The following is a 13,013-nucleotide window of genomic DNA, read 5'->3' as shown; positions in this document are numbered from 1 at the left end:
CCCATAGTTCACATACATATTCTGTACCCTAATATTTATTTATTTAGGTGCTTCAGGTCAAGAATACAGTTTATGCTGGATGCCCAGTCACCCCATATTCCAAGTGACTACCAACATACAGAAACCCTAGAAATCTCAGTGCTTCCCTAAAATGGTCTGAGAATTGTGGTTGGGGAAATCATATCACAGTCAAAGCTGCTGTGAGAAGGGTAATTTTTTTTGGGGGGAAGGGAGAAGGGTATCACAGCTGACAACATTGAGCCTAGTGATCCAGTCCATTTGTATTTGTCCGATAAAATGATCTATGCAGCCCACGGGTGATCAGGTTTTGCAATATGCTTTCGTATAACGAATTCAGAGATAAAGAGCTCTGCTTGTGTTCTGGAAGATCGTTCTGAATATAGAAACAGAATCTTATGCATGTCTACGCACATACCCAGACACACATAGGGAAGGGGTGTGTGACTTATTGAGGACTGGCTCTTTAAAATTAGATCTGCACAGGAAGCGTAGAGATGCCTCCCACAGAGAAAAGGATTTAGATGCAGTCACAGAGGGAGGCAGGCTTCTGATTTCTCTCAGCTACAAGGCAGATGTGCGATTCCGTCTTTAGTCCTGCACAGCATCACTAGATAACCTTCAGTGCTGCGCTTCCAGCAGGACTGCAAGCATTCTGTGGAGTGTAGCGCACTAAGAACTCAGCATCTCTGCACGGCATCAAAGAGACGAAGCCTAGCCTTGGAACAGGTAAAGTCTGATTTGTACTTTTTAAAAAATGCTGCGTTTATAATTTTGCAAGGTACAGGAAGCTGATTTGGAAAATGTATAAACTCCTAATTTGCTTTTTTAAAATAGATAAATAGCTGTACCTATCAATTGATTTTGAGCTTGGGTGTTTTCTGCTGTTCTTCTGCAGCAATTTGGCACACATACACCTCCCCAAACATTGTCCTGGATTGATTTCTAGAAATTATTTACACCCTGATCCTAACACATTTCCTTGGTGGGGGTAGCGAAGGTCTCATTGTTTTCCGTGAAACTTACTTCCAGATAAAGCTGCTTCAGCTGGCATTCTGAAGACTTTTCAATTACAAGATTTATGCTAGTCGCCAGCAACAAAAAGGCAATAAGCATTGTGGGACCTCAGAGACACCAGTTTATTGGGCTGCCCACAAAAACCGATGTCTCCGTGAACCACCAAAAATCCTCAAAGATTCTATGCTGCCTTATCATCAATCATCACCGTTGTTAGTATCTTCAGGCTCATTTTGGTGAGGTTTGCTAACATAAATGGTAAGCGTGCATTTGTACCTCTGATGGCTGAAACATGATAAAGAATTGAACTTTGCCCGAAGAAGTTTCCTTTGGAAGGGGGGGAAAATCTATCAGCACAGCTGCCTTGTGAACACTGATGCTGTTCGATGGGTGCAAGCGGGAGCTGATCTCCCCTGTTGTGCAGGCTTTCCTTTGCTGTCTAAAAAAAAAGTCATGCTGTTTAGTGGACATTGTTGAACAGCTACTGCCAACAACTGCTTTTCTCAGTTGCTCTTTGGCATTTTTGTGCGCACAGCTTGGCATCCTATTATTATGAACCCAGAAGCAGGTCCATTTCCAGAGATGGGTTCAGAGTATTTGAAAGTATGATGGTGTGCTTCAAGGCAAAGCGGGTATGGAGACGAAAAGAAATTGTGTTGATTGCTACATGTAAATAAATAAACCTTTCAACCAGAGGAAAGGGATCTCTTGATGATTATTATTTCTAATTATACTTTACCCTCCAATCATTAAGCAGATAAAGCTCATTTAAATGCCCCCCTGTCCTCTTCCCCTTTTCCTGGTGAAGCTGGCATGGTCTCCAACCAGGAGAAGCTGACAAAAGGCAGCACGCTGCCAGTCTGCATCGTAAATAAAGTGGCCCTTTATTGTGTTGCTTTCAATATGACCAAACCAGACTCGGAAGTTTGCATCTCATACGTTTGTGAACGCAAGGAAAAATTCTGACCCATCCGCAGAAGTAAATGATACGTACCATGTGAATTAGCAATGCACAGGTTATAAACAAAGCCTGAATTGCACAAGTCAGTCATTCTGTGCATTGCACATCCACACAACTGGCGCCAAATCCAGGATTTATGTGCCCATCCAGTGCTGCAGATGTCCATCATCACTGTTGGGAATGGGGAAACCTTCCCCTAGGCAGGGCTCAGTGAATGAATCAGAGCCATACACAAAACTTTGGAGCATTTATATTTTATCAAGGAGAGGCTGGAGAATTGAACCTGGAGAGGCTGGGAATTGAACCTGGAACCTGCTGCATGCAAACCAGATGCTCTACCACTGAGCCACAGCCCATCGACATATGCAGACATGGATACAACTCCTTTATCTGCCAAAGCGGGTTCTCCTTCATGGAGAGCACGTGTTGCGGTGGGAGCAACCATGACATCCCCTGTTGCGGGGTGGGTTCGTTTGGATCGCCATGAATTTGATTGGACACCTTCAGTTGTTGCTGGGGGAAATTTATTGTTGCAAGTTTATTTGATTGATGGGGGTGCTATATATGTTCCCTGTGTGCAGTGTTGAGCTTCCTCTTTGTGTTGCGCACATCGGATTACCCGCCCACCCTCCCTCTATTTAGGGCTTGTTCACGCTGACCTTGCTATGCCTATCATGGGGTTGTCTGCTTTGGGGCAGGGGCCTGGTAGGAATTTCACCATTTGGCTGGTGCCATTTGGGTTTTGCCTACTTCGTAGCAAATCGTCACAACATGTAAGGTTGCGGTTAGGTAAAGGTAAAGGGACCCCTGACCATTAGGTCCAGTCGTGGCCGACTCTGAGGTTGCAGTGCTCATCTCGCTTTATTGCCCAAGGGAGCCGGCGCACAGCTTCCAGGGCATGTGGCCAGCATGACTAAGCCGCTTCTGGCAAACCAGAGCAGCGCACGGAAACACCGTTTACCTTCCCGCCGGATCGGTACCTATTTATCTACTTGCACTTTGACTTGCTTTCGAACTGCTAGGTTGGCAGGAGCAGGGACTGAGCAACGGGAGCTCACCCCGTTGCGGGGATTCGAACCGCTGACCTTCTGATCAGCAAGTCCTAGGCTCTGTGGTTTAACCCACAGCGCCACCCACATCCCAAGGTTGCGGTTAGGCACTGGTTAATTTTTGGTTGGTGGAGGGGGCATGGATTGGCTGTGCCTGCCCCTCCAATGCTGCTGCTGCAAGGCTTTTCCCTTAAAGGAATCCAGGGGCTCGCCATGCTTTTGTCCGACCCCCTGTCAAGGGGTTAGGGCCATGCAAGAGCCCCTGGGAGCATTTGGGGAGAGGGGAGAGCCTGGCGCCCAGCTTTATTCTCTCCCCAAAATTGTTTACCCTTTCTGACTTCCGCAAGGGTGCGGTTGTTTGTTCTGTTCCTACCTCCAAGCGGGAACAGATAGTCGCTAACCAAAGCCTAAGCAACCACTCACGTACTGTAATTCAATAAAATTGTGGCCAAAATTATGCCAAAAACCAAAACGATGTGTGAACTGTGTTTTTATTCGGGGGTGTCTTGGGGGTCCTCGACACACAAATGTGAACATGCAAGAAAACAAACAATCCCCTGCAGTTTGTGGTTTCAGATTTGTTGTTCCGCTCCCTTGAAAGCTAGACTTCCCAGCATCCCTGAGCCTATCTTCAGATGCATGCTGAAAATCAGTTTTGCTGACTGACCCAAACCAAAGCTTATGCCATTGCACAGTTTGGAAATCTGACACTGTGTATCTGTTTAACCACTTCCAAAATAATAATAAAAAGCCTTGTTGGCGTGAGATTGCTTCCACTCAATTTAATTACTTATAACATTCCAAAGTGCACAAGATGCACTTTCTCTCTGAGCCCTTAGCAGACTGTAAAAGAATTGAAGGAAAAGTCCATGACATGTGCTCTGAAGTGAGGTGACACAGTCTAGTGGCAATTTCCAGAGAGGCAGCTGAGGAAATTGGTTACTGTGTTGGCAGCCATTAACAAGGCAGTATTGGTGACAACACAAACATCTGGTAGCTTCACCCAGCTCTATATAATTGCTACACAAATAGATAGAATAGAAGGAGCATAACCTAACCTGGAAAATATTTGTTTTTACCTCTCTCACCTACTCCGATATGTTATTTCAAAATACTACTGCTCAGTAAAGCACTGCATCTCAAATATTTATTGCGAGTGATATAAATGCAGAGCAGTTGGAAATATTTACACATGGGCTGCCAAAGCTTTGTTCATTTCCTGATCTATGGCTCTCAAGCCATAGCAAGTCTGCTTTCCCATACATTTGCTGCTCCCTCTGATTCTCTTTTCTGTTCTGATTTTAAAAGGTGAGGAATGGCTGGGTCACTGTCAAAGATCCCAATTTGCAGAAGTGTAAGCTCTCTTCCCTGGCTGGACCTTCCTGGGAGATACTGAGAAGGCAAAAGCTCACAACAGCTTCCTCGTGAGTTAAGAAGAGACTGACCGGGGCAACATCATGAGGCATGAATGGCACCCTACCAACGACACGCTCGCGAGCACCAACTTTGCTGCAATATACAGCCACTTCAGCAGAGACTTTTCCTCCTACCCAAACTACACTTTCCCCTTCAACTTCAGCTACAACGATTATGATCTACCCCTGGACGATGGCGATGACGTGACCAAGACCCGCACTTTCTTCGCCGCCAAGATCGTCATCGGTGTGGCGCTGGTTGGTATCATGCTGGTCTGTGGCATCGGCAACTTTGTCTTCATCGCCGCTCTGGCCAGATATAAGAAGCTGCGCAATCTCACCAACCTTCTCATTGCAAACCTGGCCATCTCTGACTTCATTGTGGCCATCGTCTGCTGCCCTTTTGAGATGGACTACTATGTGGTCCGGCAGCTGTCCTGGGAGCATGGCCATGTGCTCTGCGCCTCGGTCAACTACTTGCGCACTGTCTCACTCTACGTCTCCACCAATGCGCTCTTGGCGATTGCTGTGGACAGGTAAGGAGGGTAATTGGAAATGGGTTTGCCTGTAGCTAGAGAGGGTGGGATCTGCCAGTTTCTCATTTCCCACGTCTTAAATTCAGTTCTCCACCCAATTTTTGTTTTTGTTTTCTTCTTCCAAAGCCTCAGCATTTTGGTGCAAATTCCTCCTAATAAACTCATTTTTATGTGCAATTTTGACGGATGTATACATTTGTGCAAGCAAATTTCCTTAAAAGAATGCAATCTTGGATGTTATTTTCACTAATGTATTGATTTTTATGTGCACCGTTCCCTAACATATGCATTTTTATCAACACCGATCGCTTGGAGAACTGCATTGCAAAATTGTGTGAACTTCTAAGGCATGTGTATTTTGGTTCTATATTGTAGAATATATTTTAGAATATATTTCATGCACTCTATTATCCAAACAGATTTTCCCTTTAAATACACATTAGCAATTTAAATACTGAACAGTTAATTAGGCACTCAAGTCTTCTCTCCGCTTCAGAATCTATGAGCATCGTGCTCCAAAATGCAACACACTTCACAGTGTACACACTTCACAGCATCTCAGAGGCTTGAGGTGAAAGGACTTTGTGACATTTTGGCTTAGCAGAGTGGATGATGCGGACTGTTTTCCCAGCAAAGGGCAACCTGATTCTTTTTTCATTTTTTGCAATTTAATCTTTATTGATTTTGCATATTAAGTCCAAACAAAGCCCATCAAATACAAAGAAAACGTTACATATAAAATAAAATCATTCCATACGTTAAGACTCCTGTCTTCCTCAGTACGCGTCCTTCGTTTCCTTGTTGTCTGCATATTGTATGACCTTTAACTTACCATAAATTACCTATAATCTTTGTCGCATATAACATTGCAGAAGTGAATCAAAGCATGTCAAAGATTTCATATATGGACAATGCTCTTTTAAATATAATTGGTATATATCCCATTCTTTGTTAAACCTTTGCAGTGCTTTTTTTCTGGGGGGACACATACCCCTTAACATTTTGTGAATCTAAGCTTGTCCTCATTGAGGGGCAGTATTTCAATATGAGCAGGAAAATGAGAGTACCTCTAAACATTTTAATTTTTTTAGGAAAAAAGCACTGAACTTTTGGTTTGTCTGGTTCCTAATTTTCCCTGTCATCTTTGCCAATTCTGCATGATCAAATAATTTCGCTTGCCACTCCATTTTAGTTGGTATTGTATCTCCCTTCCACCATTTGGCTATCAGCATTCTTGTGGCAGAAGGGCAACCTGTTTCAGCCCTGGGGCTTGCAATTCTGTATCAATAAAAGGATTTCCTTTTCCTTGCTTGCACACCTTCTCAGGCAGCCCATTGTTTTGCACCTCTGATCTGGACACGAATTATCCTTCCAGGTCCCTGTGCTCTATCTTTCCAGGCTGTTTTAGCCATCAGATGTGGGGAAAGAGAGAGAAGGGGTGCCAAAAGCAGGTTTAAAAGCCATGAAAGAAATACCTCATCTCTTAATCTTTTATTTAAACAAAAATCCAGATAAATAAATGCCTTGGATTGATTTCATTTCATTACTATTTAATATTAAAAATCGCTCTGCAGGTTAGCCTGTGAGCATGCAAGGATGCATTACAGTGGATTATCTTTTGTTTCCAATTCAAAGCATGATTCAGCAGAAGCAAAAAAGATTTCTTTTTCAATTTATGAGAAAATTTAGGTTGAAGCACTGCTTCATAATCACTGCAAAGGATTTCAGTCCTGGGGTCAAATGTCTGCAATCAAAGCTAGCTTTTGCTGCATGTGGCTTATCCAGCCATCCTCTTATTTCAAAAACGAGTTTCTAGTCATCTTGAAGTTTTAAAACAATATCCTCTCTGAGTGTGAAACCTGAGCATGATTTGTAAGAGATACCTTGGGAACTAGCAATAATTATTATTAAGTAGCTGGTGGGGAGAGTGTATGCCATTAATATACAAAATTGCCAAGCAGAACCAGAAGCACGCAGCAATTGGCAGAGTCTATCCTCCTTTATAAAAAGAATAATAATAAACATTTTATTATTTATACCTCACCCATCTGGCTGGGTTTCCCCAGCCACTCTGGACAGCTTCCAGCACATATAAAAACATTTTAAAAATGGATGGCAAACATTAAAAACATCCGGAGCTTGAGGGTCACATAACTAGTATTTGTACTGAAGGGCACTTCCAAGAAACTTGCTTATTGAACATTTATCCTGATTTTTTTGGAGGGGTAGGCTAGACCATGTTGCCTCAAAGCACTTTTTCCAGTGCAAAGCAGTGAAAGCAGATTTGTTGTACAAGACCTCTTAATCAACTGTGGTTGTGCAATCTGAATTTCCTGGCATGTGGTCGAATCCCATTCAACAGTCTGAAAGTGCCCCAAAGCCAAATAAACTTTGCCTCCTCTTTGCATAACAACCTAATTTTGACAGGTCAGAATGGCGTCTTTGGGGTTTTCAGCATCTTTTGAAATTACCAATAATACGGCAGACTTGTTGGCGCACAAACATAAATGGCCTTTGACGAATCCATTTCTACAGACTATTATTGTTTAGTGATCATATAATGGCCGTATCTTTGCAATATGGGATCATAATCTGGAAGAGCAGCAATCTTCTCTCTCTCTCTCTTAGTCTGACTCAGCTCTGGAGAGACCAGTATTATTTTTGCAATTATGTTTAGTGCCAAGGAAATTTATTTTCTGAATGTTTTATATAAAAACGTAGGCTTGTAACAGCAATGGAAAATCTACAGCTAATGTTCCTCCATTGTAATAGGACACATTAATATATAAGAAATGTGTTTAGCCACATATCAGGAAAAAAAGAACTACACTGAGAAATGTCCGAGATTTTAATTCTGAAGCAGAAATAAAGAGTAACAACATGCTTCTCAAGGAGTGAGACTAGTAGAATGCAAAGTATTAGGCTTCGGGAAGAGAATTCAGTAGAGGTGAAAGTTGGAGGGGGGAAGCCTAGTAGCTTAATGGGCAGTCTGGCTTTGTAAAACACCAATGTAGCTTTGAAAATGGTTTTATGTAGCATTCTCTTCTCTGATAAGAGGCCCGTGGTAACCTAGAAAGGGAATTAAAAATCACAGTGCATTCTGATACTCCTTCAAGAGCTAGTAGATTGCAAGCATTGATGGAACAACTGTCACCATCCCCATTGTCACTTCCATGCAGCGCTTGTTACCAGTTCACCTGCAGAGCAATTTTTAAGAAACTAAAGTCACAGGAGCTGAAATATTTCATCTTAAGCATTTTTCCATCTGGATTTTTTTTAAAAAAAATTAAAAATATACTATTTTCTTATACCTGTGGGTTTTATCCCCCCCCCCACTTCCTTCCTCTTCCCCTGTTCTCCAGTTACCCAAACTCAGCTTCTATCTTCACCGACACCTGTAGATACTTGAATCCTTGTGGAAGAGAAATTCAATTTGGTACTCCTTTGAAGCCAAATTTGCGCTATCGAATTTGCACTTTCTGAAACAATATGAGAACCAAGCACCGCTAGCCTTCAAAATTTGGACTCATCAGAATTTTGCAATGCAATTCTCCAACCCAACAATGTTTACAAAGCGTTAGAGGAAAGTGTGTATAATAGAAAATAGCATACAAAAATGCATTATGTTAGGGGAAATTTTGCTTGCAAAAATGTGTGTGTTAGTGAAAACGAGAAATATAAAGGTTAATCATGGCATCATAGAGTTGGAAGAGACCACGAGGGTCATCCAGTCCAACCCCTGCAATCTTTTGCCCAACGTGGGGCTCAAACTCGTGACCTGAGATTAAGAGTCTCATGCTCTTCTGACTGAGCTATAAGCAAATGCATGAAGCTCTATGCAGTCCCATATGGTCCAACACCTGTGATGCAATCCCTTGTGTGTGGAGGGAAATCGTTTTAGTCTGTTAGAGGTGACAAGCAAGAGTGGGGGCTGTAGAAGGAGACACAGAGCATGGGTGATTTCTCATGCTGTGCCTATGGGAGAAGCAAGGGACCCCCTTAGATTGTAATGCTGGGAGCTCCTCTTTCTACACTCAGGTTGTATATATGTGTAAATAAGGTAAAGGGAATGGGGCGCGCCCTCTTGTGCTTGCCGATTGGAAGGGCGGCAGTTCGAATCCCTGTGACAGGGTGAACTCCCATTGCTCTGTCCCAGCTCCTGCCAACCTAGCAGTTCAAAAGCACACCAGTGCAAGTAGATAAATAGGTACTGCTGCGGCGGGAAGGTAAACGGCGTTTCCGTGCACTCTGGTTTCCATCATGGTGTCCCGTTGTGCCAGAAGCGGCTTAGTCATGCTCGCGACATGACCCGGAAAGCTGTCTGTGGACAAACGCCGGCTCCCTCGGCCTGAAAAATGAGATGAGCACCACACCACATAGTCACCTTTGACTGGACTTAACCATCCAGGGGTCCTTTACCTTTTTACCTTTTATGTGTAAATAAACCATATATCATAAAAACACTGCAGTCCCTGCAGATCCTCATTTCCAGAAGGAAACACAAACCTTGGGTAAGTGCCTGGAACCCCTGGAATCTCTCACCGCACGGAGATTGAGGTGGCATTTAACACAATATATAGATAAAGATATGGAAGGAAATGAATAATAATGACACTACTAATGATACAGTGAAACATACATATATGTTCACAAGCCCCAATCCCTGCTCTTCTACTAATCAGCTGAGGAGCAGGGAGAGATTCTGCTGCACTTGAATGAGGTAGGAAACAAGGGGGAGCAAAGCCCTCTTTTTACCTTAACACATGACCTCTGGAAGAGCCATTGCAAGAAGGTCTTGAATGATCTCTCCTTCTTGGTTCCTCAGCTATGAGACCTTCTTACGATGATGCTGCCCCCAAAATGGGAAAAGGTAAAGGTAAAGGGACCCCTGACCTTTAGGTCCAGTCGCAGATGACTCTGGGGTTGTGGCGCTCATCTCGCTTTACTGGCCGAGGGAGCCAGCGTACAGTTTCCAGGTCATGTGGCCAGCATGACTAAGCCGCTTCTGGCGAACCAGAGCAGCACACGGAAACACCGTTTACCTTCCCGCCAGAGTGGTACTTATTTATCTACTTGCACTTTGACGTGCTTTCGAACTGCTAGGTGGGCAGGAGCAGGGACCGAGCAACGGGAGCTCACCCCGTTGCGGGGATTCGAACTGCTGACCTTCTGATCGGCAAGCCCTAGGCTCTGTGGTTTAGACCACAGCGCCACCCAAGTCCCCCTTTAAAGGTAAAAAGAGGCTCCCGATCTGGATACCCAAAACAGGGTTGTGTGTGTGAAGAGCAAGCATCAAATAGGCTTAAAAAAGAGAAGCAAATTTAGCGGGCGGGTCCATGGGGCCACATTAAAATGTTTAAGGGACCGTACACAGCCTGCAGGCCACAGGTTAGCCCCTCTTGATTTAAAGCCACATCCAACCACTTCATTAGAGGTCCACTTTAGGAACATGAATCCTGATATACTGTTACTCCTTCCTACAGATTTCCCTGTCTAGATCAGGGCGAATGCTTATTTATCTTGGGTTTGCACCAGCTGATGTTATCGAAAGAGGGAAGGTTTCATGCTCACTCCCACCGGCTCTGAGAATAAGAGAAGCAAAATAGCTTTCACTCTTGTCAACCAAAGCGCTAATGCTTATGGAAAGCTGTGCATGCAATCTTAATTCCCAGTGTCTTTCTTCCAGAGGAATTCTCGCATTCCTATCAGGACCTTAATTCACAGACGCTGTTAGGAATCAATGCAAACCTCTTGCATTTGCCTTCATGTGGAAATATGAACACACTGCATTCTCGGTTGATTAAAAACATTAATCTCGAATAAGAACAAACTGTCAATACATGCAGACAGAATGTGTTTCAACTTCCCATCTGAGTAGCTGGGCAGATACAGATAAGAAGTGCTGAAAACAATTCATGTTACAGGAAAGCATCAGGTATAATTAGGAATTCGCCTACAACCTTTTTCAGTGCAGGAAAGTATTTTGCAGCCAATTGTTGCTGAAAGAAATGGTATGGAAAACATGGTCTTGCTTTATGATGAGCCACAACTGTAACACTACTCTGAAATCTAAAGAGACGGCCCCAGGTGACCTTGGGATCCACTGATTAATACAAGAGAAAATCAGGGCATTGGCTGAGTAAGCCCTATAACCTTGTCACTTTCCTGATGTCACAGGGCTTGTATTTTTTAAAACCATAGTCTGTATTTTTAAAATATATATATCATTTTGCCTTTTAGGGTGCTTACCCTCTCAAGCAATCAGTAAAGCAACAATACAATAAGATTACAGACAACATTAAGTAACATTAAAATAACTGCAGTAAATAAAATCATTGCTAAAAAAAATCACCCAGAAGCAATCTAAATTTATAATAATAATAATAATAATAATAATAATAATAATAATAATAACAACTCTAAAACCTCATGTCATTATACTTTAAGACAAAGTCTGGTATGCTCCTTTGCACCATCAGCAGAGACACTCCCAGGATCAGGGATTTGGGTTTGGATTGCAGGGCTATGCACCGCCATCAATATTATGCCAGCCCAAGAAGGGATGTGGGTGATGCTGTGGTCTAAACCACTGAGCCACTTGAGCTGTGCCTATTGGAAGGTCGGCAATTCAAATCCCTGTGACAGGGTGAGCTCCCGTTGCTTGGTCCCAGCTCCTGCCAACCTAGCAGTTCGAAAGCACACCAATGCAAGTAGATAAATAGGTACCACTGCGGCGGGAAGGTAAACAGCATTTCCATGCACTCTGGTTTCTGTCACGGTGTCCCATTGCGCCAGAAGCAATTTAGTCATGCTGGCCACATGACTCAGAAAACTGTCTGTGGACAAATGCAGGCTCCCTCGGCCTGAAAGCGAGATGAGCACCACAACCCCATAGTTGCCTTTAACTGGACTTAACCATTCAGGGGTCCTTTATCTTTACCTTTGCCTGTCAGCCCAACGTATTTCCTCAATATTGATTACAGTGTTGGTGGGAGTTAAGAAAAAGACTTGCTATTTCTACCCAGTAACAAGTAAATATAATTTAACATAATTTAATTGCAAGCCTTTCCTAACAAGAATTTGGAAACATCTGTCTTTTGCAGGTACCTCGCCATCGTTCACCCACTGAAACCCAGGATGAACTACCAAACAGCAACCTTTCTGATTGCCGTTGTCTGGATCGTCTCTCTAATCATTGCCATCCCATCCGCATATTTTGCGACGGAAACCGTATTATTCATGATCAAAAACCAAAAGAAAATTTTCTGTGGCCAGATTTGGCCTGTCGACCAGCAGATGTATTACAAATCCTATTTCCTCTTCATCTTTGGCATCGAGTTTGTCGGACCCGTTCTCACCATGACCCTCTGCTATGCCAGGATCTCGCGGGAACTTTGGTTCAAAACGGTCCCAGGCTTTCAGACGGAACAGATCCGGAAGAGGCTCCGTTGCCGGAGGAAAACGGTTCTGGTGCTGATGTGTATCCTGACGGCCTACGTCCTCTGCTGGGCACCTTTCTACGGATTCACAATCGTCCGTGATTTTTTCCCCACCGTGTTTGTGAAAGAAAAGCATTACCTTACCGCCTTTTACATAGTGGAATGCATAGCCATGAGCAACAGCATGATAAACACCATGTGCTTCGTAACAGTAAAGAACAACACCATGAAGTACTTCAAGAAGATCATGTTGCTCAGATGGAGGTCCACCTACCATGGAGCCAAGTCTAGTGTAGATACCGACATCAGAACTAGCGCCATGCCTGTGACAGAGGTGGATTGCATTAGGCTAAAGTGAAATTTGGGCAGAAATCTCCTCACAGCAAAGATTCCTTTTTGGTGTGTGATTTCATCTAACTTTCTTTTCTTTCTTCACATGGGCAGAAGATCTTTCCATGTTCTCTTAGACTCTTTTTCAAAGAGGGCCAGACTTGATGAAGTGAAGGGCCGTGGAGGCCGACCAAAGGGCAAACCAAAGTTATTGAGCTTCTTTTGGGATTGAAGTTGTTGAGGTATTT

General features: G+C 43.5%; 1 protein-coding gene across 1 annotated transcript; it reads left to right on the top strand.

The window, feature by feature from the left end:
- The first annotated feature begins 341 nt into the window (after positions 1-341).
- Positions 342-12,842, top strand: LOC114593318 (prokineticin receptor 2-like). The gene is made up of 3 exons (XM_028721688.2): positions 342-747; positions 4,354-4,996; positions 12,100-12,842. Exons 2-3 carry the CDS (start codon positions 4,503-4,505, stop codon positions 12,791-12,793), a joined length of 1,188 nt encoding a protein of 395 aa, XP_028577521.2. The 5' UTR covers positions 342-747; positions 4,354-4,502; the 3' UTR covers positions 12,794-12,842.
- The last annotated feature ends 171 nt before the right edge of the window (positions 12,843-13,013 follow it).

Source organism: Podarcis muralis, chromosome 3, assembly GCF_964188315.1.
Source record: "Podarcis muralis chromosome 3, rPodMur119.hap1.1, whole genome shotgun sequence".
Taxonomy (NCBI): domain Eukaryota; kingdom Metazoa; phylum Chordata; class Lepidosauria; order Squamata; family Lacertidae; genus Podarcis; species Podarcis muralis.
Note: the sequence above shows the minus strand (reverse complement) of the source record. Positions and strands in the feature narration are given on the sequence as shown.

Coding starts and splice junctions, on each gene's coding strand:
- LOC114593318 (XM_028721688.2), top strand. CDS start 4,503: ATGAGGCATGAATGGCACCCTACCAACGACACGCTCGCGAGCACCAAC. Junction 4,997..12,099: donor TTGGCGATTGCTGTGGACAG/GTAAGGAGGGTA, acceptor TGTCTTTTGCAG/GTACCTCGCCATCGTTCACC.